The sequence below is a fragment of the Corvus hawaiiensis genome, chromosome 2, assembly GCF_020740725.1.
Source record: "Corvus hawaiiensis isolate bCorHaw1 chromosome 2, bCorHaw1.pri.cur, whole genome shotgun sequence".
Taxonomy (NCBI): Eukaryota; Metazoa; Chordata; class Aves; order Passeriformes; family Corvidae; genus Corvus; species Corvus hawaiiensis.
Window position 1 is genome coordinate 34993276 of NC_063214.1, and position 27129 is coordinate 35020404.

At 41.1% G+C, this 27129-nt stretch overlaps 1 protein-coding gene across 5 annotated transcripts in view; it reads right to left on the reverse strand.

The window, feature by feature from the left end:
- Positions 1 to 27129, reverse strand: part of TENM4 (teneurin transmembrane protein 4) — a 1366951-nt gene that overhangs the window by 345549 nt on the left and 994273 nt on the right. For all 5 annotated transcript variants that reach the window (XM_048294397.1, XM_048294400.1, XM_048294398.1 and 2 more), the window contains one exon: positions 390 to 678. In XM_048294397.1, coding sequence (XP_048150354.1) covers positions 390 to 612 — 223 coding nt within the window. In that variant the 5' untranslated portion in view covers positions 613 to 678. The remainder of the gene's footprint in view (positions 1 to 389; positions 679 to 27129) is intronic.

A 27129-nucleotide genomic window follows, 5' to 3' on the forward strand; every position in this document is an offset into this window, starting at 1 on the left:
TTGCCTTCTGCCTCAGCATGACAGAGCAGACACATGGCATGGTGAAAGGTCTCCTGAGCAGGCAGGAACTTTCCATGCCACGTCAGTACTGTACAGCACGTGCACAAGGGGTCTAGTCTCATGGTGGGAAGAGGCGAAGTGCTGCTGGAGACAGAATGACTAAGACATAGAAAATGTGTAAATGCTAATGAACATGGGGTATGGGTATGCCACTTAAGGACACTGGGCTGCACACAGTGTCTGTGCAATACAGTGAAAATGATCCCTGCTGCTCTCCTTAAATCTTGCTTTTGTCCTTGGAGTCTTTCAACAGTAGCCTCCCACCCAGCTCCAGCTCTCAGCTGATTCCCTCACGCTGCTTACAGCTGCACCTGCTGAAAAGCACCCACCTGCTCGGCAGAACTCATCAGCCTCCTGGTGCACCATGTCTTTGACCCGATTGCTGTAGGTCAGCCTGGAGTCTTGATCATAAGCCTTCAGGGTCTCACTGGAGCTGTAGGACTTCTGGGGTGCCTTGCTGTCCTCACTCTCGGCTGAAGAGCTGGTGTAGCGGCGCTCAGTGTCGCGGCGCCGAGTCAAAGATCGATACGGTTTCCTTTCTTTTACATCCATGGCACCCTTGTCTGAGTACTTAACATTAAAATAATGACGTCCGTGTGATGGTCAGATTGCAATAACCTGAAAGAGAGAATAAAAAAATTCATGCCTTTGGTCATTCAACGGCTAATTAGCCTTCTTTGTACATTCTTGCACTGAAAAAAAAGGATGTTACTTAATGGATTGCAGAAAAACCTTCTTAGAACAATTACCAATAAAAAGGAAGTCTCAATTACATGTGACTCATTTAATAATTGCCACTGCTAACAGGACACATACACGCAGCAACCTGCATCTGTCTGAACTGGGCATGCACTTGAGAATTTGAAACTGATTGTGATATTGTGGGTCTTCTTTCCATGGGAAGTGATTCAGGCACCTCCAGGAGGCATGTATTCATCAGTCACCTAATCTCTGGGACATCAGGTAACATTGAAATGCCTCTGTTTGGGCAGCTGGAGGACTTTGGAAAAATGCTGTCCTGCAGTTAAAAAGTGTTTTCATAGATCACGAGGTTAGAACATATGAAAAAAAGACTGAGACAGTATAAGAAGGCAAGTGGGAAGGGAGATGGAGAAAGGAAGAATGAAGGAGTGAAATATGGATGGAAATTGAATAAAAACGTCTTCCTTTTCAGAGGGGTCATCTTTAGTCAGCTGGAAACATATTAGAACTTAAGCAGAGCTGAGAAAGTGTAAATAAATGATAGTGTTCTGCTTCATGTAACAACATGGCCTGGGATTTATTTCTGTGGAAAACCAATGTATATGTGCACTGCTATGCAAGCATACATATCTGCACACAGAGAAAGCAGATATCAGGAATAAAACGTATTAAAAGTATTTTTGTCAAAATAATTAATAAATGGTATTTTTATTTCAAGTTTATTAAATGTGGCAGAAGTCACAGAAAAAATAAAGGCAATGGCCTGCATTGTGATGATAAAATATATTTTTAAATATCTAAACTGGGTTAGTAGGAAAAATAATAAAATCCACAAACCAAATATGGAAAATCTCTAATTGTGGGCTGAGCTTCTCAGAAACCGAGTCCTCCTGACTGCTAAAGAACAGAAGTCGAGTCTCTAAATGCCACCCCAGGATACTGTTGTTTACCATCAGCATTTAAAAAACAGAAAGCAAAAGGTTCAGAAAGAACCTATCAGTTCTTGGTCTTTTTCATAGCAAATACATATGGAAATGTATGGGAGAGACTGAATCACATTCTGTTGGCATTTCTTTCTTGAAAGGCTAAACCCTGAATGTACTAATGAAATGTTACTCCTCCATGACTCAGACCCTGGCCTTGCTTCAGATGCTGTGCCCTGGATTTCAGAGAGTAACAGAATGCTAGAATAGTTGGGGTTGGAAGGAACCTTGAAATCCCCTGCCATGGGCAGGGACACATTCCACCAGACCAGATTGCTCCAATCCCCATCCAATCAGGCCTTGAACACTTCCAGGGATGGGGCATCCACAGCTTCTCTGGGGAACCTGTGCCAGTGCCTCACCACCCTCACAGTAAAGAATTTATTCCAGATATCTAATCTACACCTGCCCTCACACAGCTGTGGTGCAGTAGTTGAGGATGGATGTGCTGTGAGCTTTGTAGGTCAGTTTAAAGGGATGTGATGTAACGCAGCATTTGTGGGTTATAAAACTCAGTGTGTGAAGGATGGAAGACTCTCAGCACAGGTTCTGATAACCTACAAATCATAATACTAATACTGAAGCTGGAAGCCAACATTTTATTATTAATTCCATACTTGAAAAACTGTAAGGCACAAGCACAACTAAAAACTACTGCAGTTGAAGAGAGACTGCAGGAGGAAGCAAGAACTGCAGGAGGGCTGTGAGATAAACTGGCAGCTGGGCAAAGAAGAGCAGGATTACACTCTTGGGACTCTTGTGGGGTTAAACCATGACACACTCATATTTCTGCAATTCTGATTGTGCTAAAACTGCTCACTGGGTTTTGTCCCTTTAGCTTCCAAAACCAACTTCCAATGACAGAGCCCAGTTCCAACATCTTATATGGTTTCTGTTGCGTTCTTCCTGGAAATTAAGATACTACTATAATAAAAAAAAAAAAAATCCATTGTCTCCCAGTCTATTCCAGAGATGGTGGCAGACCAGAAAGTTCATATTTTTTGTTTGTCAGCAGAATGCATAGAAAGTATTGAACACTAAGGGAGGATGGGGAGAGGGGAAAGGAGGAGTGTCTTATAACGAGTTTTACCTAAGTCATCCGCAGGGATTTGAGCCCCACTTTGATTTTAAACGTGTTTTTAAATCCACTGAACTCTCTGACTTTAATTCATTCATGTAAATGCAATACAGTGAATGCAAATAGGATTACTCATCGGCCAAAACTGACACGTTAAATGTATTGCAGAGTAAGGGTACAAAACTAGGCCTGAACATAGAAGCAATAGTGAAGGAGATTGTGTTGTGCTAAGGAACAACAGCAGCATGTAAGAGATCTACCAAATACTGGTAGATAGGTTTTTTTGCATTGAAACAAACATATTGGTGCTTTCACACTGGAAAGAGATAAAAGAAATAGAGCATCTGATTGCCTTTCAGTGCACTGTCATCTCCCATTTTTTTTAAAAAAAAGCTTTTTTTGGCTTGAGAAATTGTGACTTTTTTTGCACTTGTTATTGAATCTGTTTGCCTCCTTTATAGCATCCCTGTTTGAAAACATTAGAAGGAGCAGGTTTGTTATACTTTTGAATAAAACACCTTACAACAGACTCCTTCACAAAACCCCTGTATTGAGAACTGCTATAACTAACACTGAAATTGTGGTTTATTGTTATGGTGGATGGAGATAGCAGAATGTGAGCGAGAAGTGGTTACTCGCTAAGAAGGAAATGAAGAAAGGTGGCTTCTATCTGCTCCTGAGCATTGTAACAATTCCTGCCTAGGGCTGGTCATTTAAAATGCTCTAGCGGGAGAGGCACATGTGCCAAGAAAACCTTTCTGCACTGCTGGAGCCACAAGGTACAAACAGGGTCTGTAATTACCATTAGTAACCTTGCAACTTAGGAAATGACAAAAAAACATGAGGAAATTGACTGAATTCCCACCAGATGAAGGGTTTTCTTTTTGTAAGGAAAGGTGCTGAAAAACTGAAAATTCTCCTACAGTTCATCAAAAATAGCCCTGTAAATTTGCACTATCCATATGCACATTCCTCTGTAACAGTGTTTCTATTCCCAACTCATTCATGTCTTTATAAATTTAACTCTTCTCAACTTTTTATTTCTCTCTCCTTCACAACTTGGCTTGACTTTCCAAATAGAAAGGTTACCTCCGTAAAACATAATGAAGATTTTTTTAAGAGTTATTTCTAAAGACCGAACTGTTGCATTTACCTGACTTAAGTAAGTTTCCAGCACCTCTCCATGGACATGCAGTTCTTGTCATCTCAGTTTTATGACCCAATTCTCAGATGGTTTAGATACCTTACTTTCAGTGGAGTTGTGTTGTCAGAGAGTTTGCCTCATAGTTTTTCTGAGATAGATTATTATTTTTTATCTGCTACTCCTTGTGTCTAGATTTTACTTTTGCTATGATTTCATCAGTGCCATCAACACCTCACATTTTTCCTGACTTCTCTTGCACATGACGAATACAAAGAATCACACTCATCTCAGTTACATACTCAACCACCAGTTTCTTTCCATCTTTAGCTCATGATTGCTCCTCATAATTTTAAAAGCTTCCATAAACTTGCTGGACCGGATGTAAAAAACCAAGCTTTCTAAAATGGACCTTTCCATCTCTGTGTTCCTTTTCCCTCCATAAAAGCACAAAACCCCCTTGCTCTGAATCATTTATATTTGGAAAGGGCTTTCTTGTCCTATAATGCAATGTTGTTTCTAGTTCTGTTTGATTCTTTCATCATACTGCTGTCTGCATAACATAAAATTTCACCTTTTTTTTTATTTTGAGGCCAATTAGTTGCAATAGCCATTCTTATTTTTGGCAGTCCTCTGTGTATGCAATCCCAGCTGGACCACAAACTGGTCTGGACTACAATTCACAGCAGAAACATCCTTCTGTCTTTACTTATTCTACTCAGAAAAATCCCACTGAGCCCAGAAAGGGTTACTTACTCATAAAAGCCTATAAAATCAGGTTCTTTGATATAGTTATATTTTTCAGAGGCGTGGGACTCTTCTCACATCCTTGCCTACATGTCAGGGAGCAGAACAAAAAAATCAGCTTTCTGGTTCTGGTGCAGTAGTACAGCAAACACAATGCTTATTTGCAGCTCTTTTTATTTTGATTTGCTTTGGTTGGCTCCCAAATAATCCTTTTTATGATGTTTTATCCTTTATACCTCTCCTCCTCATTCTCAGTTCTGTTGGTTTTTGTTGCTCTTTGGAGCTTTGATTAACCACACCAGCTTTGTGCTGCAGAATTGCACTCAATGAATGGCAAGGGGGATGATTTATTTTCTGAGTCACTGCTCAAAAGACAAACTTGCATCAATCAAAAACCAGACAAGGGAGTGTGACACCACAAAGTAATATGCTAGGAGGTGCTCACAGCAAAAAGGACAGGTGGTCTTTGATAGCTGACTTACGTTGCAGGTCACTAATCACAGAGATTAGCAGCAAGGTGATAGACAGTGCCTGTTCTGGGAGGCAGCATGTCATATCATCCAATTTTCTGTCAAAATGTGAGGTTTTAAACAGTAGAGATAGCTTTATGTACTTCCCATATACTTATGGCAACAGGATGATGAGAGAGCAGGAAGAGTGAAATATCTTGACTGCAGGAAAACATGAGCATGAGCTCTGGTGGGTTGATTCCACCTCCAGCTTTGTGCTGAAGGAAGAAAAAGGACTACTGCTCACGGTCATTTGTTTTCCTCTGCAAAACTGCCTATGCAGAAATGGCATCATCTTACTTGCTAGGGCATGCTTTTTGTCTTCTTGAACTCGACCTCATTTCGCTGCTTAGGGCAATATTTTTCCCTATTTTTCATTGCTGCTGCCCTTTGTAGAATGAGCACAGCCATAGGATGCTGAGCAGCAAGCTTAATTTTATATTCCCTCCTTTGGGCTCCACAAATCGAATCATTAACTAAGACCTAAAGCTGGTAAGAAGTGAGCAAGTATCCTTTCCTTCACTTTATAGAGGAAGAGATGAGCCACAGGAAGTCAAAGTGAATTGCTTAAGGTGGTACAAGAAGAAAACAACACAACTGAGGGCAGCAGCTTGATCTCCAAGGCTGAGTCTGATATTGAGTCCTGGATTTTTTGAGAACCAAGTCACATAAGCATAGTAGAATAATTAATGCATGCCTGAAATCTTTGCTGGAGAACAGTAGCAAGAACCTAAGGTATTATTAACAAGATGCTCTTTTATGTTTGATAGTGTCCTTCAGCCAGAAGGACTGTGGAGCATGGACAATTGCAGTTGTGTCTGACCAGTGAAATCCCATGGTGAATGATGAAAACTCCACTCAGAGTCAAAAGTGAGACAGATTTTCACCTTGTATATTAATCTTCTCAAAGACACTAACAGATACTGGGGGCAGACCAGCAATGTTATTTGGGAAATTAGCTCCAACTCAGGATCCTAAGCTGCAAACAAAGAAGCTGTGAGTTCAGGTGATTAAATGACTTTGTGTCTGTGGTTAATAATATCCCACACCAATTTAAGTCATCACCTGGTATTTTACATCATATTTGAAAGAATGCAGTCCACTGTGACAGTCCCGCCACACTTCCATGAGGATACAAATGCCTGGTTGAAGGCTCCTTATTCTGTTTTCATAGGCTCACGGAAAGGCTTGGGTTGGAGGCAACTTTAAAGATCACCTAGTTCCAACCCCCCTGCCATAGGCAGGGATGCCACGCACTAGTTCAGGTTGTTTAGAGCCCCATCCAGCATGACCTTGAAAAGACCTGGCCTTCTTTACAAAATATGTTGAACTTGAGAAATCTTATTTGGTCATTTTCATTTGTCAAGAATTGTCTGAGATATTGCCTCCCATTCCACCTCATCTAAAGCACAAACCTGGCATAAATGTAGTGGTGAATGCTCTGATGCATTCAGCAAATACTTAGGCATGTAGTCAGGGGTTGTTCAAATCAAATTTGTATTGCCTGGTGATCAGAGTCAGCAATGATCTGATCTTAGCAAATACACTACTGTGGCTTAAACAGTGTGATGCCATTTACCAGGTTTCTGGGAGATTCTTCTATAACATAAAGGATTCCTGTGTTTTTTATTAAACTTTAAGCTTCAGATTTATAGCAGAGGTTCAAATCCCTTGAGGTCTTTGTAGGAAATAAATTAAGCTATAGGTATAACATCCTCACATTTTTGGCAAAGACTTAGGAAAGAAGCAGGCACAAGAGAGGAGAACGAAGAGTTGAATTAATACTGCTTGGCATCAACCCAGTACTCAAAGAAAGTAACAAAACCTCCCTTTTCTGGTCTCAACCACTAAGCCTTTCTTTTACTGGTAAGGGACTTGCTAGGCAGTTGGTAATGCCTTGTCCAAAAGATGTGTTTTGTGACCTTTTCATGAATAAATCTAAAACTGCATTAGCTGGAGGCCTAGGAAAGCTTGAAACAGTAGTGGTAGGAAAACATGAAGGAGGCTGGAATGCAATTATCTCAATTATTTCTAGTTTGCAACCCCCTAAGTCTTCTGTCATGGGCTGGAGCCTTTAACCTGTGCTAGCAGAAGATTTTAGGGCCCAAAGTTAAAAATTCTTTTGAATAATTTTTGACAAGTATAAGTAGTTTGCAGTTGCAGTCATCAGAACACTACTCTGGCTTATGCCAAAATGGAAATTACTTTGGAAAAAATCTTAGCTTTATATTGAAATTCTCATTATGAGTCTATTAGCTATTCTTGGATGAAGTGGGTTTTCCTCAGAACCTCAATTTAATAGACAATACATAAAGGCATTTAAATAATAAATGCCAAAAGGGACAGCCTGACCATGTACACTGTTTTATGTTCAGCCTGCAAATTTTTCCTAACTCTCTATGTCAGACTCAAGGTTTGGGTGTATGATGTGCCACACATCCAAACCCCATGTGAAACCAGCCTATTTATCAGCAAATCTCAGAGTGACAAAGAACTGGTGACATAAAATGCAGGTAGTCACTGAAAGCATTCCCATTCTTTCTCCATCACCCACCTTTTGCTAATTTGGGCTCTTACCTGGGATACAGGAAGCTAAAATTTGTGTCCTTAATCTAAGTCAGACAGGTTGAAGTTTTGAATGTGTCTCAAGCATCCTAGGTGAAAGCTCTTGGTGCAGCCTTTTTCAATCCACTTGGGAGAACTTTTCCTTTTTCTTCCAGAAAAGAAAAACATAGCCTGGGTTTTGGTTTTTGCTTGCTTCGTTTCTTGTCTTTTTTTTTTTTTTTTACAAAAAAAATTTATTTGATAGTTTCTAGTCATAGAACTGTGGAATGGATTCTATGACAACAAAGAAGGTGGCTTTGCATTGCAAGGGACCTTAAAGATCACCTAGTTTTAGTTTCCTGCCATGGACAGGGACACCTTTCACTAGACCAGGTTGCTCAAAACCCTTTCCAAACTGTCCGTGAACACTTGCAGGGATGGGGCATCTATAGTTCCCCTGGGCACCCTGTGCCAGTGTCTCATCTCTTAGACAATAAGAAAAGGCTGGTACAGGGCTCACTTCAGGGTGTTAAGCCTTGTACCCACTCCTGGGTAAGCTTTGTGTCTAATTCTCAGTGTTCTGTTGTGGTCTACAGGAGGCTTTTGTAATTATGTTGTGACCCATATGAAAATGTAGCAAGAATCCCAAGACAATTTCCATGCACACCTTGTGCCACTCAACCTTTTTATTCCACAATTAGGTATGTGAAGTCTCATGCTTAAACACACTAGCTCTGTATCCCTGCTTCTGTGTCAATAAATTGAACAAGGAAACTATCCATCTGTATTACCCCTGTATGGATTGGATGCAGTCAGTTTGGAAGAGAAGAAGTGGACAGTAGTTGTGAATGGTGATTTAAGAATCAAGGTTGGTCCTTCCTCTCTATGCACTTCAGCAAATTTCTTTGCAGGCCCACTGGGTTTGACAGTCCCTCATGAACCTGTCCTCTGAGAGTTTGCCTAATCCCATTTCACTCTTAAATACTTTGGGCCTTTGCAACATCCTGTATGCAGTCCCCCAGTGTGATTGTAGAAGAAGTGCTTGTCTCATTTAAAGTCACTGTCTACAGTTGTGTCTTCCATGGGAATATCCATGAGCCCTCAGCCTTTTCCTTAAGAAAAGAGGCCTTGGACTCACACTCACTCTCAGATGTATCTTTTTGCTATTACACATTATTTCTGAAAAGAGCTGACTGGAGGCTGGGACTCTTTTAGGAAAGAAAGCATGTCTGCCTTTTCTGCCTGCAGCCACCACCCCGTATCCATATTCCTCAGTAAACACATCACGTCTGTGTGCACCTGCGGTTTGAAACAGAGTTCAGAGCATCTTCTGTTCCACGCCTTTCAGATACAGCCTGGGGTCTGAGCAGCTCACAGGGTGACAGCTTGAATTGAAGGACACCTGTAGTGCAAAACTTGCAAGATCTGAATTTGTCCTCCTTTTTCTCATTGGCTTGACTGTGAAAACAATAGAGTAATAGTTTTGGCCAGCACTGGCTTTCAATACTGCCATTGAATAGCAGGGAATGCCATAGGGTCAACTGAATTTGGAGGAATATACTCAGAATTATGCTCAAAAAGTATTGCTAGGGACAGATTTTATTTTGTATATGTATGTTTATTAAGACTAATTATATAGACACTCCACAGAAAAAATATTATGGAAAACTTCCTGCAGCAGAGGGTAGCTCTCACCTAATCAGGCAGGACTCCCAGCACAAGAAAAATATATTATCATCCCTCTTCTGCAGGCAAAGGCAACTACCTTATCCAGTTACTTGAATTCAAGTAACTAACATAGAAAACTCCTGAAGGATTACTAGCAAGGCCAACCTGTCCTTGTCTTACTACAATATCATGTGTAAAAATGTCCCTGCTCTTGTCACAGATGTTGTGGTACTGGGTAATCTCTCCTTGCCTTCCTTCAGCAGGGGGAGAAACCAACCTGTTTTCCTGTTCTGATAAAATTCCCTGGAGGGTTGAACTTCAAACAAAGTTTATTAAAATACGAATTATCTGTAAAAAAGACTGCAAGGGCCCATTAATTTATTTATTTTAGGACTTCTCTGTGAGATAATCAGAGTGCATTGAGAGATGCTAGGGATTGATTAATCAGTGTAACCCCTACTGTGTCCAGAGCTTCACTTTCAATGACAATAAGCTTATGCAGTAGGAAGTGTATTTTTCTTAGGTAAAATGCCTACAGGGAAAAAAATAGAGAGGTAAAAATAGTAAATTAGAAATAGAAAGTGCTTGGGTTTTTTTCTGAAACAAAGGGCCCCTTCACTGGAATAACAAGGAGGGGTATCACCTCCAAGAAGAGATTTAAAGCACATGCAAGAGGATTTAAACCTGATTGCTGGGTTGCAGCTTAGCACTGCATGTACAGGGTTATGGAGAAAAAGGCTCTAGGGAGACCTTACAGCACCTTCCAGTGCTCAAAGGGTCTACAAGAGAGCTGGAGAGGGTAATTTGAGAAGGGCATGGAGTGACAGGACAAGGGGGAATGACTTCACACTGACGGAGGGTAGGATTAGATTAGGTATTAGAGATAAATTCTTCCCTCTGAGGGTGGTGAGGCACTAGCATGGATTGCCGGAGCAGCCATGCATGCCCTATCCCTGGCAGTGTTCAAGGCTAGGCTGGGGCTTTGAGGAACCTGGTTCAGTGGAAGATGTCCCTGGTCATTAGATGATCTTTAAGGTCCCTTCCAACCCCAACCCTTCAATGATTCTATGATTCAATGACCTTCCAAACCAGACATCAATACACTCTTCCAGATGTACAAATGCACTGAAAGGTGCATTAAGGAGGGATCTTAATAAGGTAATGATAACTGATACTATTGCTCAGGTGAAAATATCAAGCATTGCATTTATTCTATTCTTGCAAAATGCTGCTTTTCTACTTGTCCAAAGACGCCAGAGTAACAGCAGGGCTTATTTTTACTTTTCTTTTTTCTTTTTAACACATGGTAAAAACTCATATTTCTTACTGATTTAGCCTTCAAGGAAGTACATTTTTGTCTCTCCTACATTACAGGCAGAACAGATTGGCAGAAAGGAGGTGACCTGACCAAATAATACAGGAAGTCAATGGCACAGACTACACAAACCCCAGCTCCTGATTGCACTTCAGAAGTCTATTTACTGGAGTTCTTGGATTCTGTGCCAGTATTCATGAAAGCCAATCATCTTTCAGTTGATAAAAGGTAAGAGATTAAGTCGTTTATCCAAGTCCAAACTGAAAAATAAATTCTTCATTGTTGGTATTAAGACAACTAGCTTAGCGACTAAGAGAAGAATCTTCTAGTTTGCCACAGGAAAATGTCTTGTATTTGACTTTCTGTGGCAAAACAGAATGACTTATTAAATCTTTCTTATAAGAACAAGTTTTTATAACACTTAACAAAATGAGGGGAAAGGCCCATTCATTTGCTGAAGAAAAGCTTTGCTGCCATGCTTAGGAATCCAGCTTAACGAATATTCAGCAAAAAGACACTGTGGGAAGAAAAGGAAAAAGCAAATGAAGGAGATGGGGAGGGGAGAAAGCAATTGAAGATGTAAATGGCTCTCCTTAGTCATACCTTTAATGACTAGCTAGACCAAAGATTAGAAGTAATTGAACCAGCTCTCAGTCAACAAAAGATGCAAATAGATTGCAAAACAGAGTGGGATTACATTAGTTTACACTAAACCAAGAGTAATTAGTGTTTGCACAGTGCTTAAAAGCCGAAAGTGCTATATAAATGTTAATTATTACTATTTGTTTCAAATAGATGCAACACACACAATCTTTTACATGCCTTAGGAAGTAAAAGACAATAAAGCCAAACTCAGTAACAGGCTCCATCATTTGGCTGAGGCCTATCAGATCACATTTGGGAAAACTCATGGAGTCTTTTTCAGTGGCTATCTCTGAATCATGAGTGTTTCATTTGAAGTCACAGATGACTGTCTATCTCTGTAAGGCCTATATTCTGGAAAATGATTTAAAAAAAAAAAAAAAGCCCACCCAAAGCACCAGTGTTGCCAGCTCCACCAATGTCAAAAGAACAGAGAATTTAGGAGATGGAGGCCATAGGTTTCAGCAGCAAGTAAACCATCTTCATTTTGGGCCATGCAACAGTGCCTGAGATGAAGAGACACGTCTACTGCTGAGAAGCAAGATTCTGGGAAACAGCACCAGCTTCTCTTATGCCCTGCTGTACCACTAATTTATTGTGTGGTCCTGGACAAGGCATTTAACCTTTTGGGCTCATTTTATGAAAAACAGATATAACCATTCTCAGCTGTTTCACAGCCGAGTAAAAGGTCTTTTTTTTGATGCTTTTAAGCATGTCATTTCAATAAATAATTTATGAGACATATCACTATTAAGAAGATGTTCAAGAGAGTCTAAGAGTCTAAAAAGAAACTTATGAGGTGAGATCATACAGTTTCAGGATGGATTCTGGGCTATAACATGCTAATGATTTGCAAAGATTATTAGGCTCATTGGAATCGTGGACATAAAAGAACCCTAAAGTAAAATGCTTATCTACTTTTTTGCAATAAATTTTCTACCAATTTCCTTCCTACCCTGGCAAACTCTTTCAGAGAAGAATGATAAATAGCAGAGGTCCAACCATTTTGTAAGTTTTAAAAATTGCAAGGGATAATTCAATTACAAAAAGTAATTTGCATGAAAGAAATATTTTGCCAGGATATGAGCTAATAAAAACCTATATTTAAGCTCATGATTTTCAAGGCAGTATACAAATGTTAATTTATTAGCAATTATGTCTGTAAAGGAAGCAATACAGATGGAGACAGAGGAGACAGCAACATCCTCAGTCATACACTCCTGAAGCCAAATGTCTCATTGTACATATCATTGCCCAAGTGAAGCTGGATCAATGCTTGCATCTGTTGGATGCAGAAATCTGCAGGAAATCCAATTGCCAAGAATCCTTTAAACATAAGCTTGTTTTCACCAGAGTTCAGGCTCCTGGGTTTGAAAATGTCAACCTCAGTAGAGGAATGGTTCCCCGTTTCAATGTTTCTGATGACAAACCCTGCTTGAGATGTTCCCTCCTGCTAGGGCTCAGCCATCCTGCTGCTTCCTGCCTCCCTGGGGATACTGATGCAGCTGTTCATAAAACCACACCATAAGCAGATCAGGAAAATTGTCTGGAAATTAAAAGAAAAAGAGCCCTTATCTGCCAAATACTTACCTTTTTATTTTTGTAGCCTACCCCAACTTTAATTGAGCTAGATTATTATCAATCTGGTTTTATAGGGGCATTTCACAATTAGATGCAGGGCTCAGCCAAGAGGCAATACACTGGGGCACAAAGGAAAACAGATTGGGATACTCTTTTCTATCATCTACATTGGCAGATGGAGCTGTTTCCACTCCAGGTCATGCATGCTATAACTTGCCTGACCTAAAAATCTGTATTTCTAACCAGTTTTCAAGCAATAGAACTGGGGGTTTCTAATAACCCTTCTAGTACATCTTTTCCAGCTCTAGCCCCAACCATCCATGGGCAGGTGTACATTTTGTGACTCTGAGACATGGTATTGCTCCGTTTCTTGACAAGAGAGCTGCTGCTGCTTCATGGAAGCTGCCTCGCTGAAACCCCTTGATCCACGTCCACAGCTCATCTATTCCTCCTCATTGCTTACAGAGCAAAGTTTCTCTGCCCTTAATTGGAATTTCTTTTGAGACTTGATTCTCTCTGCCACTTCTTTACCACACTTTTCATGAGGAGTAGAAAACTGATGTAAGCAAACCACTTACATGTAGCCAGCATCTTTTTCCTCCCTTCACTTCCTTGTTTTTCTTTCCTTTTCTTCCCTTTATTTCCCCTCTCCTTTTATTTGTAGCAACTGTTGGTATCCCATGTAGGAAAAATGAATGTTAAAAAAACCCAACAACTTTCTTACTACTTTGTAGCTTTTTGCTTTGTAAATCATGCTGTGTATAAGCTATATCTCAAGATATTCCACAAATCACTAGTTTTCTCCCCATATTTCTGACCAATGAGGAGTGAATCTGTTGTGTCATCACTGGCATTGAGTTTTACACCACCATGGCTTCTGCGAACTGTGCATCCGATCCAAAGTCCTTTAAATTACATGGAAGGATTTTCCATTCATTTCGCTCAGAGTAAAATGGGGCTTTATAAGCTCAGCTCTCTGCACAAAACCTTTTAACGTTCACTTTTATGGTACGGGCAGCACTGCATCATATTTCAGTCTCCAAAAGTGTTAGTGCTGAGGACAAAAAAGAATGACATTAAGAAATTGGAGTCTTTTGAAAATCTCCTTCTCAGGGTGAGCCAAAATGAAACTATGAAGAAACATGTAAGAAAGCACATTGGCAATTTTTTCAGATGTAACCTGTGACCTTGCCCCCATGGACCCTTGAGGGGGCCTGGGTTTGATGGAGCAGGTTTTTCTCCAAAATTAGGCTCCATTCTGGCATAATAAGCATAGTGCCTTTTATAATTAAGTCATTTTAAAAATTTTCTTTCCATAATTATATGTAGCTGGGGTCTGGAGCAGTCCAGCCTTCAAGCTGTCAATAAACACGTTTAGTGCCGAGTTGGGTCATTAGGCTTACAAACAGGTTGAACCTAAACACTGGGGTTTTTAAGCTGATTTCTTGGGTAGGTAAAGAGATATTTATATTTTCATTTAGTTTGAGTGATACCAGCACCTGCCACTCGCTCTAAACAGAGCAGTTAACCCATAACTCCCTCTGTCAACTCCTGTTGATGAAAAGCAAAGCAGATAAATTAATGGCTCCCCTGAGAGGAGAGAACCGAGAAGGCTCATGTAAACAAACACCTCACAAAATACAACTGTATTAATGGGAATGGAAATGAAAGAGAAAATGCCTCTCCCCATCCTTGATAGGCACAGCAGGCTGGAGGCAAACACCCACAATGAAGCTAAAGGTGGGGAACACACACCAGGCTTTTTGCAGCTCACTCAACTGCCATTAGTGCCAATGGAAATATTTCAGTGGCAGCTTCCTTGGAGCATCTGGCTTTGTAAATGTGACCCTTGCTCCTCTATGCTGGCATGGACACAAGGGCCTGCTGCTGGGAGTTGCACCCTGCAAACAGTAGTTAAAAGTGAAAGGGGGTGAAATATGTGATTCTTTTAAAAATCTGGTTTGCTCTTAGGGAAATACAGAGGATGATCCATGCTCCTTGGCTTCTTCTCCCACCTGGCCTCAGTATCTTCAACTGCTTTGTCTCAAATGTGCTGGGGGAATGGTGCTGTGATATAAACTGAAGAACATTCAACTACCTCCTCTGCGAAGAGATAATGTTAAGACACTTAGATATCATAAACCCATAGAATGGTTTGGGCTGGAAGGGACCTTAAAGATTATCCAGTTCCAGCCCCGCTGCCATGGGCAGGGACACCTTCCGCTAGAAGATGATGTTGATGACAATCTTATAAAAAGCCAAATCTGCAGGTCAGTTGATTGGGCTCTAGTCAGGGAATAAATATAATCAAGAGAAATTTTTTTCTCCCATCTCTATGACCTTCCTCTCTCAAATATGTTTTTCCCAGTTTCCCTGCAATGGGAAACTGGATTTTAGTTTCTTTTCCTGTTACTGCTTTGGAGTAGTCCTTAGCACCACAAGGCTTGTGTACCTCACAGTCTTCCAAGGCCGACAAATGTTTGCACAGACAAAAATATTAAGGCAAAGACCTCTTCCCTATCTCACCCTGGCTGGCCATTTTTACCCATGCACATCTTCCTTGAGATAATACTAGCATCTGTGTGACTTGCATCTGGTATAAAATGCTTGCAGAAATGAAAATAAATCAAAAGTGGGGTTTTTTTGCAGACCAGGGATCCAGGGATCCAATCTGATTTCCACTGCTGCGTGGTGGGACTGGGTGTAGGGCAGCCAAAATATGCTGCTAGCCAAAGCTACAGCCTGAGGAAGGATTTATGAAAGACAGTAATGCCGTGTTTAGGGTAAAGGCAGGTCCCATGTCTGTGTCATCCTGCTGTCCTATTCAAGATTGCACCATAACTCCTGTCTGCCCTGCACACCCAGATGTTGCAACATCTGGACAGACGGTATGAAGATTTTTGCCAAACTGGAGGATCTTAAGTGCCTTTTTCCCTCCCTCATTCCTCAGCTACTCCTGGAATGTGGAGGAGAAGCCCATAGCTGAACTTTCTCAGCTAAGCTGAGCTTGTGTTACGCTATAAATGGTAATTTGAGGAAGGATGTGTGTAAGCAGGGATGAGTACAGCATCAAAGCAAGGAGCTGCAAGTGGCAATCTTATTCACAAGTGTTTTACCTCCTGCCCTGGCATTGTTTATTGCCTGCACGTTGGCTTGGACCAGAGCCAATGAGCAAAAAACTTTCTCTGTGTAATTATATGCTTAATGGAAACAAGCAGAGGTCCTACGGCCTAGATTTGGAGAGGACTGTTTCTTAAGTAGTTGCCTCTGAAGAAGAGCTGGGAAGGAACATGCCAAAGTCACATGCAGAAGTGACAATGGAAGGGCACCATTCATAGTAGGAGCATGTGGTCTAGGGGCTGTCGTCTGCAGCCAACTCTAATATCAGTCAGTGCCTGCTTTGGCACTTCCTCGGATGGTAAATCAGGAGCAAGAAGTTGCATCAAGTGCTCATCTTGCCCTGCTGAGGACCAGGCAGCTGCTGCTCTGAAAGCACATTATGTGCTTGACGCCAAAAACAGAGCCCAGGGGTGTGGCAAGAGGTGATCTGGCTGTACTTGTTGTGACATGGAGTATTTCCCTTCCAGACTGGTTTTCCACATCACCCTTGCTTCTAGAGGTTAATGGTCTTGTAAGGGCAGAAGCAATAAATAAATGTACCTAACCTGGAGACTCATTAGTGTAAAGCCTGCATTACATACCTATTTATTAACTTTGCATAAACTGGGCTAGCATGAGGATGGAAGCATGAGCCTCCTTCCACCTTCCATTCCACTGTCTCTGCTGTGACAAGGGCAGAAGAGCAGCTGGGCTTGAGCATATTTTAAGCTCCTGATTTTATGCTGCTGTGCAGAGCTGCTCTCAATATGAGGGCTCGGCATAAATGTACAGGGAAGGGGCGATAGGATCACAGACAGACACTGTCAAGATCCTGGCCTAAGGCAAACATGCCTGTGGCTTTCTTACTTCATGCTTTTCAGCTCAAATTAGCTTATCTGTGTCAGAGGGGGCTGCTGTTCCATGGGGGAAGGAAGAGGGAAGGTGTAGATCACGTATCTGATACCAGAATTTTGGAAAAGAAGTAAATGCAGTGGGAAAGGGGCAGAGGCAGCGGCTGAGATCCCTACCTTGAGCCCAACGGTTTCTCCCATGGGACTGCAGAAAGAGAAGCACTCCAGGGAGAGTGCTTAAGCAGTGCATTAATTATGTCAATATTATTAACAGATCTCTCTCTGTCCCTTCCTTAGCTGACACCTCCCACCCTTTTTCTGCCCTGTGTTTATTATAAACTGGTATAAGAACTATAGCAGATTTCCAGTTGGCCCAGGGTTTTATATAGGCTGAAGCTGAAATTAAATCATTACACTAAGACATAAGAAATGGTCTCAGTAATTTGTAAGTTTGGAAAAAAATGTATCTAAATTTTACCCCCCCCCCCCCAAACCCTCAAGCAAACGAACAAGCAGACAGCAACCAAAGCTGTAAATGTCTTTGATGGTTACATTTACTGCCAAACAGGAATGCTAACAACCTATTGGTCCTCAACCAGATTTTTGACCCATCTATTCTGGGAACTCAGCTCATCTGAAATCCAAGACACAAAGGAGATATCTACACTAGTAAATTAAATGTTTTATTACCGTAAATAACTGTCTGGGGACTATACCCTGGAAGTGAGGCCAACTGGCATGGAGAAGCCTTCATCTATATAAAAAACCCTCCTAGGATCCAAAACAGGGTGATGTAGTCTTCTGCATTTGGGACTGGTTCCTGGCCTATGCTGATGCCTTAGCTGTGCTCAAAAATTGTATGCCCAGGTCAAAACCTTGCTAGGAACCTCTATTAATTTCTGTTTAGCTGCTATTCAATAATATAAATAATAACTCCTTGGTATTGTTTCATTTACTAGCAGAAGCAGAGACAAAACTGCATCTTGCCAAACTGTAATAAAATAGGTACCTCCATATTTACAGTAGTTTTCAGATCCTTTTGTAAAAGAAAATGTTCTTCCTCTTATGATTATAAGTTAATTATGCAAGCCCTGAAGTAAGTGTGATATCCTGTTCTTAAACCCACTCTAGTATTGCTTTACATGCATTCCAGAGCTTGAAAGAGCTGCGTGTTGGTAGTCTCACAGCTGGCAGGCTCAAGTGTAACAATAATTGGGACCTTGGGTTTGTTTTTTTAAGGAAAACCCTGCTCCTTCCTCTTCCTCCAGAGATTGTTGAGAAGTGTAACTTTTCTCAGCATAGAATATAATTTCTTTCTTTCTTCCTTTTTTTTTCTTTCAAGAGAAAAAAAAGCAAATTAAATGAAACTGATATTTCATTAGAAACCCATTGATGGAGAAGGTATCATTTAGAACAGGTTGTCTGGGAGTGAAGGCAACACCAGCCAGAGAGGAAATGCTGCCAGCTTGCCCTCCCAATTCTAATCTCTCATTTTTAGCTGTTACATGAAGCTCTGCAAATCACCAAACAATGTGAACAATAATGAAGGGGTGGTTAAGAAAGAAAGATGCCATTTGCAGGGGGATTACTGGACGTGAATGGTCTCTTTCCCAGCTCTTGGCAAAGAACGAATTGCAACTGCATTGTCGTCAAATCAAATATTCCTAAAGCACCCCTAGGGATTGCTTTGCAATTTTGTTAATATTTTAAAAGCATCCCTTGATCTTTCCCATGCCTGCCTGCAGCTATGATTTCATTTCGCTCTGAAACAGATGTCTTCTCTCTTTCTCTCTCTCCCTTCTCCCCTCTCTCCCTTCAAGTGTTCACCTTAATAAGGTACATTATGAACAATTGATTTTGAAGCCCATGAGCACGTGGAATCCAGCAGGAGACAGACCACTTTAATCCTGCCATATTTGGAGAAATGGCCTTTTTGCCAACACTGGTCAGACATGAGTCTTCTCAGAAAAAAACACACAAGGAAAAAAAACCACACAAGGAAACAAAAGCTTTCTCTCAGAGCCACAGGACAGAAAGGCAGAGTGATGACTGTTCAGAGCACCTTGGTGGCCTGATTCTGAAAGCCTGCCTCCGAGCTGAATTCCCAACATTATCTTGAACTACCTACGAATTACACATTACAGAAGGGACAGACAGCAGGTTTTGCTGAACTAGGAAAAGGGTTAATGATTTTAAACTAAAAAGAGGTTTAAAAGAGGGTCAATTCAGACTAGATATATGCAAGAAGTCTTTTAAAATGAGTGTGGTGAGACACTGGCACAGGCTGCCCAGAGAGGTGGCAGACGCCCCATCCCCGAAAACATTAAACAGGTCTGACCAACCTGATCAAGTTGAAGATGTCCCTGATCTTGGCAGGGGGGTTGGACTAGATGGCCTTTAAAAGATCCCTTCCAAACTAAACCATTCTAGGCTTCGATGATTTTTTCAATGGAAACTGAGTAAGCTAGTACTGGAGTGGCATACCAGCAAATGTATCAAAGCCTGGGCTCTTTGTACGTTTTTCTACGAAAAAACACTTACCAGAGCCCTAACCAGACCAAGGCCACCTACCCCAGCAGCATTTATCTTGCTGTTTATCTTCAGGATGGTTGACAGAGAGGTGGAGTCTCTCTGAAGGCCAGGGCTGTGACTTTGCTTGACACTTGCAAAGCGCCATCCATCACGTGAATTAATTATGACTCACAAGATGATAGAAAGTGTGGCAAGGCAGGTCAAATGCCCTGGCCCTGGCTGAAGCACAGGCAGCTAAGTGGTGCTATTTGTAGCAATGACCCACACTCCTGCCTATCCATCACGATAAAAAGGACTGGCTTGTTTTCTGGCTAAGCCCTTTCTACTTATTTCCATTTGTTTTCAATAATTTTGTGGTTCTCAGATGTGGATATCACACCAAGGTAAACAGGAAGGTAGAATATTAAAGGACTAAGCACTCATTAGTAATAGACATTTACTTGTTGAGCTGTTTGTGACGAATAAAATGGTCTTAGTCATTAAACAAGTCTATGAAATGAGCACAGATGTGTTGTGGAGCGGAACTCCAGTTGCAGCTGGGGAAGCAGAGGTAAAGAGGAAGAAAATTGAGAGACATGCCCACGTGGTGAAACACTGGATGCCTCAGCTGGCAGCAGAACCAGGGACTGAACAGAGATCTTCTGTTTCCCAGTCGAGACCGAGCCTAAGTCTTGTAGTTAGGCCAGTTTCAACTTTGAGATGTTTATGCTTTTCTGTCACTGCTGAGTAAGCATTATCCACTGGAGAGCATGTTTTCATCCCAAACTTGCAGGCTTAACAGCTAAAATTCCTCTTTTCCTCCCTTGCCTTGTCTTGTCTTTTTTCCTTCCTAGTTAAGTGTATTCAAATATGCAGATACTTCAATGAACTCAGGAGTGGATATTTCATGTGCTCCTTCTAAATACATCTAGTAAGCCATTTTCTTTAACTGTCTTTTAAATTAAACAGGGCTGGATTGTCAGACTTTTTTTTTTATCTGTATTGCTTTTCAGGCCTCATTTAATATGTAGACTCAAGACAAACTGTCAGACGTATGTTTTACTTCTCTAGAAAGATACCAGTTTGACAGCGGAGGACTGGGCAACTTCTGCAGTCAGAAGCAGCCTGATTCACAGAGTGAAATAACTTGCTATTTCAGATCAGATCAGCTTGAAAGACCATCCAAAGACAAACCTTGTCTCAGAGAGGCACCTGCACACGGTGACTGAGTGATGGGGATCTTCCAGGTGCGGTCCTCTTTCATGGTTCTCTTGGGTTGGACATTGTGGTCCCAGGACAATGTCTGGAGGTCCTTCCTGCAGGGCTCAAGTCTAAGCAGGAAACACTTTCATATCATCTCAGAAGAGGAGGTTATGCAGAGGCTGGCAGAGCCTGTTCATTTGGCAGCCACAGAGGGAGAAGACGACACACACCAGGGGAAGTTAAGAGGAAACCTTCAATGGGTGCCGTCTCCCTATAGCAACCACAGAGTCCTCCTCCGCAAATCAAGAGAACCAGCTTCCAGTACTATGAAAGGAGCAAACAGGATTTGAACATGCATGGGAGCTTAAAAAAAACAAGAGTGCTCCAGGATCTGAAATGTAAACAGGAGAAAATTTTGATGTAGGAGCTGTAAGAGGCAGTAAAGGTTGCCCAAATTAGGAAGAGACTGGCATGGTGGAAGAAGCACACAGCAGAACTGTGAGCTGTGTACCCGGAGCATTTGTTTCTTAAAGGCTCTAGCAGCTTGAGGCTGGCAATCCCTGATAACCACTTGTGAGCTGGCTGATAAATGGGTCAGATGCATTCTGTCACGCTTGGCTGGGGATGCTGGCCATGAAACAGAGAGGGGGATTGGTGTGGAGTAGAAGGTCCATGTAGCCCATGCTGCTTGTGTCACTGTCCTATGAGTCATTGCTGGACATAAAAAATAGTACCTTGAAGAAGAGCCTGGAAAAAACCATGCAGTGAAGATAATCAGCTATGCCTGCTTCAGTGGGATGTTCCTCAAGCTGAACCACTGAAATGCATGTCAGAGTGATAGCAGGGTACTCATGTAATATTTCTATCTTCTTAATTATACCAGAAATATGACAGATACTTTTTTATTGCCTGAAAACAGTAACAGCAGCAGCAAAATCTAGTTTTTATCTGTTAGTTTAAGGTCAGAGGGAGGGTACACATATTCCATAATTTGTTATGGGAACAAAGTGAAGGAGATTGTCAGGGTTTGTCATGGTGCACTAGAAGCTCTGAGGTAAGGAGAAGTTGGCTTAATCTGTCCAGAAAAGTTTGTTGCCTTGTCCCAAATCAGCAAATGTTGGACCTAGTCCAGCTCAATTAAGTCCCAAAGATCTCAGTGCAGGGCATGTAAATCCAGACTCTATTACTAATACAATTAAAATGGTTTCTATATGTCTCTATAGCTCAATACCCGCAAAGGACTGTCTGAAATTCTGCTTTTACCTTCCATACCTGTAAAACAGGAGGTAATTTTATCAGCAGACCAGAAACAAGCATTGTTCATTTCTGTATATGTGTTCCACAGTGCAGAGCATAGGCCATGGTTATTCTTTTTTCTTCAAGAATTATTTCACATCTTTCTCTCTCCCGAGGACAATCACACTTCTATAATTCTAGTGCTATTGCTTGTGGATGGATATGAGGTTGTGGCCCCATCCCTGGGCAGGGGGGTTGGAACTAGTTGATCTTTAAGGTCCCTTCCAGTCCTTTGAGGCTGAAGGGGAGAGAATACCAAAGTTGGGCTGATCTCAGCAGATGTCCCAGCTGCTTTGCTACTCCCCAATATTTTAAAAATAAACTGTGATGGGGTTTATTCCTACAGTCAAGCTACAGAACATGAAAAATCATAGGAGTGGTGCTGTTGCTTTCTACATTTGATTTAAAGTGTTCCTAGGAGGACAGATGGGGATGATAGAGTGACCCCTTTATTTAATCATAGATTGGTGTCATCACTAACTCTTTACAGCTTGCTACCTTCTACTGCAGGGAAGTGTTTGTCTCTCTCTACACAACTGCTAAGAGCAGGCTTGAAGTGTTTCACATATCCCTAGGTGGTTACCAAAAGTATATCCATGTGGATATACTTATGTAAAGCTTAAAGAGAGTAAGTAAGAAGAACTGCTGTATTAAACATCTGCAATAAATGTATGCAGATTGGCAAGCAGTAAAAAACAAAGGGGTTATAAAAGTCCAGAGGAATCTGAAGGATTCAAGCTCAAGACAAAAAAAAGAATGGGTACCAGTGCTACTGTTTAACTCAGAAGAGAATTTGATTAAGAAAAAAAATTTCTGATTAACACAATGAAATATTTTCCTAATGATCAGATCCCTCAGGGAAGTCAAATAAAATAAATAATAATAATAATAATAATAATAACAATAATAATAAAACATCTGAACCTGAAGTGACCTGAACATGAGAAAGAACTTTACTGTGCAGGTGACTGCGCACTGGAACAGGCTGCCCAGAGAGGCTGTGGAGTCTCCCTCACTGGAGATATTCAAGAACCATCCAGATGCGATCCTGTGCCACGTGCTCTAGGATGACCCTGCTTGAGCAGGGAGGTTGGACCAGATGACCTACCCAGAGCTCCCTCCCAACCTGACCCATTCTGTGATTCTGTGACTCCCCAAAGCACTATAGAAACAGAGTGTTGTATAAAAATGAGCAGTCATGTTGGACTGGGGATGGAATAGCCTGGTAGATTCTCTTGCACTTCTTAGGTTTACTATACTGTACCATTCACAGTGGAGCCAGATAAATCTGTGCCAATGCAAAAGCCTGTCTGTTTCTCAGTAGCCCAGACCAGGAATGATGCGGAAAAGCTCCTAACCACTTTGGCTCCTAACCACTTTAATGGAAGAAGAAAACAAGCTGTTTCCAATTACTGGGGATCCATACCCATATCACAATGCTGAGATATCCTCCACACAACCAGAAAGCTTCACTGACCCAAACCAAGTCTGAATTCATAACCTTAGAATTGGTACATTGAATCTCCGTAAGGAAAACCTCCAAAACTGCTGAACTGTTGTACAAATCTCTCCCTGATCCAAACATCTGCTTGTTACTTGGATGGAGTGTGGTCTAGATTTCTTACTCAATAGTAATTTCCAGCAGTTCGTAAAGGGCCCTTAGTAATCCTTAACTTATGGCAACAGCTGTTGGAAGGCAGCCCAGGAGGGCGGTTGGGTTGATAGCTCGACTGAGGGCAGGAGATGCTTCTCATCACAGCTTTGATGGAGAGGAGAGTCAGGGCCACCGAGTAACATCACTAAGCTTCAAAATATCCCAGTGTTCTTGCTTTTGTGAGGCACACACAGTGGAGATCTGCAAACTGTCAGCTTGTTCCAGCTTTGTAGCACCCTCAGGGAGGAAGCAAATACTCTGCTGGCTCTGAAGATGTGCAACTCTAACTGCACTAATTCAATAGTAACAGCGAGTCAGGGCAAACAGACCTACCACTACAGAGAGGACACCAGAATGGAGAGGCATTCAATTGACAGATGTGAACTGCTTAGCATTAGTGGAGACAATGAAATACCACATTTGTGAGCAGTAACACAGACTTTATCTGATGTACAGTATATCTGTGCCTTAAATTTCTTCTAGAGTGCAGCTGGGTGTTAATCCCCTTTTCTTGTTATACCCCTCTCTGTCAGTGAACACAATTGTCAATTAAAACATGTTCTTTGAAGTTATTTCAAGCTTTCCAGAGTAAAGAATTGTGAAGTCTCACTATGACCCAGGATTAATTAGAAGGGCCAAATTTGATCTCTTATATGGGAGTGCAAATGTATTGCAACACTATTCCCAGCCTAGCAAGAGAAGACATTTACTCTTGATTGGTAATTTTATTTGGTTTTTTTACAATCTTCGGTTAGGAAAAATTAAGGTAGTTTTATTCCTCAGCTGATACTCTGCGGACTCCACCCTCATGTAGATTTCAGTGTTGCACAGCTGCAAGTGCTTTCTTTAAAATAAACCCATCTCTGAGACAACTCTGGGCCATGAAGATGATCAGAGGGCTGGAGCACATCTCTTGCAATGACAAGCTGAGAGAGTTGGAGTTGTTCACCCTGAAGAACACAAGGCTTCAGAGAGACCTCAGACCCTCTTCCAGTACCTAAAAGGGCTACAAGAGAGCTGGAGAGGAACTTTTGACAGGGAATGTAGTGATAGGACAAGGGGCAATGCCTTCAGACTGAAAGACTGTAAGTTTAGATTAGATATTGGAAAGAAATTCTTTCTCAGGAGGGAGGTGAGGCACTGGCACAGGTTGCCAAGAGAAGCTGTGCCTGCCCCATCCCTGGCAGTGTTCAAGGCCAGGTTAGGTGGGGCTCTGAGCAACCTGGGATACTGGAAGCTGTCCCTGCCCATGGCAGGGGGGTTGGAACTGGATGATCTTTATTGTCCATTCCAACTCAGAGAATTCTGTGATTCTATTATAACTTATCCAGATAACCACAGGATATAATCTGCTGAAATATTTACCAAAAAAAAAGGGGAAAATTTATCTTTTTTATCACCTATCTTTTGAAGTGTTTAATCTCTAGGCATCTCTGGCCTACATCTGTGCTAACAATCCTTCCACTGATGGTGTGAGTGAAATGGACACAGTATTGAAAATCAGATCTTCATATTCTGTTTTGTGCTTTTATTACATATACTCTGCCAGAATGGGATGCAATCAATTGCTCTTATCTGGTAATGATTTGCTGTATAATAAGATATTATTTAAAATTATCATTACTATATATTGTGTCTCCTGGAGAAGGATGCAGAATCCAGTATTCAAAGTGGTTCTGTAACTGCATGAAAGCTGTCATGGCAGACTGGAGACAGTCACAGACAAGCCCAGTTCAGCATCAGATGTATATGCCTCTTCCACATGAATTGAAAACATAATTCCTTAGATGGACGTGAGTTAGTAGAAAGACTCACAACCCTTTCTAGTTAAGTAATGATGCTACACATGGAGTTTGCATATGGAAAACATGCTGTGCGTACAAAATTTAGATGTGGCATGGAAATCTCACATGAGCTGATTTGGGGGAACAGTAAGACACCGTGTCCTTGACAAGCTCACTAGCATGCTACTGAGAAGGCCTGGAGAGTATTTGAAGGATGCAAGAGAGTTTTCCCTTTAAACTGATAAAAAGAGAGGACAGCAAAGGTCAAATTGATGATGAAACTAGTTTCATTGCGTATTTGAGATGTCTATGGTCATTGGAAAGGACTGGGAGGGAGCTATCTGGGAGAGGAAGAGCAGGGAGAAGACCAAAGCCGTGTAGCTGGTGACAGCAAATGCAAATGGAAGCCACTGCCCACAATTCCCATTTGATAGATTTTTACTTAATTTTACAGAAATAAATGAACACAGGAGAGATAAAGTGGCAAAAAATATTTGATAATATTTTACAGTGGAAGTCCAATAGTACAGCACTGCTCTTTCAACAATATAGAAAGAAAACCAGTAAAGAACGGAATCACCAGCTCAGTGTTTGGACATGTTCTTTGACTATTTCATTAATCCACCTTCATTTATTTCTAGCTTGATAATGTGATCCATAGCAGTTGATTAAACTGTAGAGAGTGGCAATTTATTCAGCTAATGTGAAGTAAATGAAAGATAAGCACATGTTACATGAGTCTTGCAAAATTTGATATAATAATAAACCATGCCTTCTTCAAAACATTAACAAAATATCATCACAATTCTGTATTGTATTACAATCAGGTATTATTGCCAAGACATGGAAATTAAGAGAAGAATTGAAGATTGGTGATATCTCAGAAGTCTATCTGGAAAACAAAGTACATTGAGCACCCTCATTCCTCTTTGCATTTGACCTGTGTTTATGCAGCTAAATTTTGCTTCTTTGGGAAGGTTGTGAGCATAAATAACTTCATCTGGTGTTCATGTTGCTTTCATTATTGCATTTTACTGCAATGAAACACTAAGTTAAAAAATCCAAATATATATGAGAAAAAATAAAAACAATAAACTTATTTTGCTATTTAGTTCTTTCATTGACATTCCTGAATATTTTAATGTTATTTAGTGATGGAATCATGTGCCATTCATTCCACACGTGTAAATGGAAACAGGATCTAGCCTCCTATTATAGGATGTTTGTGTATATTATTTTTTAAGTGGAAGCTGGTGGAAGAAAAATCAGTCCACTGGGTTACTTCAGAATTATTTCCAATAGGTTTCAGCACTTTAAAGTGCTTCTAAAATTATATTAACTAAAACTCAAGTAGAACCCTGTTGAGTACACTCATGATGCTGCAGCTACAATCACGAGGCTTAGAGAACAGTGTTTCACAGATGTACACAGCCTTGATGTCTCTAGTGCCCATGTAATGTTCTCCTTTTCTCTCTCCACATGGTTTCTTCCCTTTGCTCATTTTTCTTATTGTATTTTATTTTTTTACAAGAGTGAGGGGAGGGAAAACACAGCTGTTGACTCTCACAGATCTGCAATGTGGCAAGACAAATCTCAGAGGTGGTCAAGACGCAAAGGCTTGCTGGGAAGCCTGGGCCTTTTGGCTTCTGCTCTCTATTATTTCTTGATCAGCATTCATCAGTATTGCCTTTGGGAAGAGAAAAGAAGAAGGAATGGGAAACAAAGGTCTGATCTTTGTGCTGTCCAATGGGCTTGTTTACT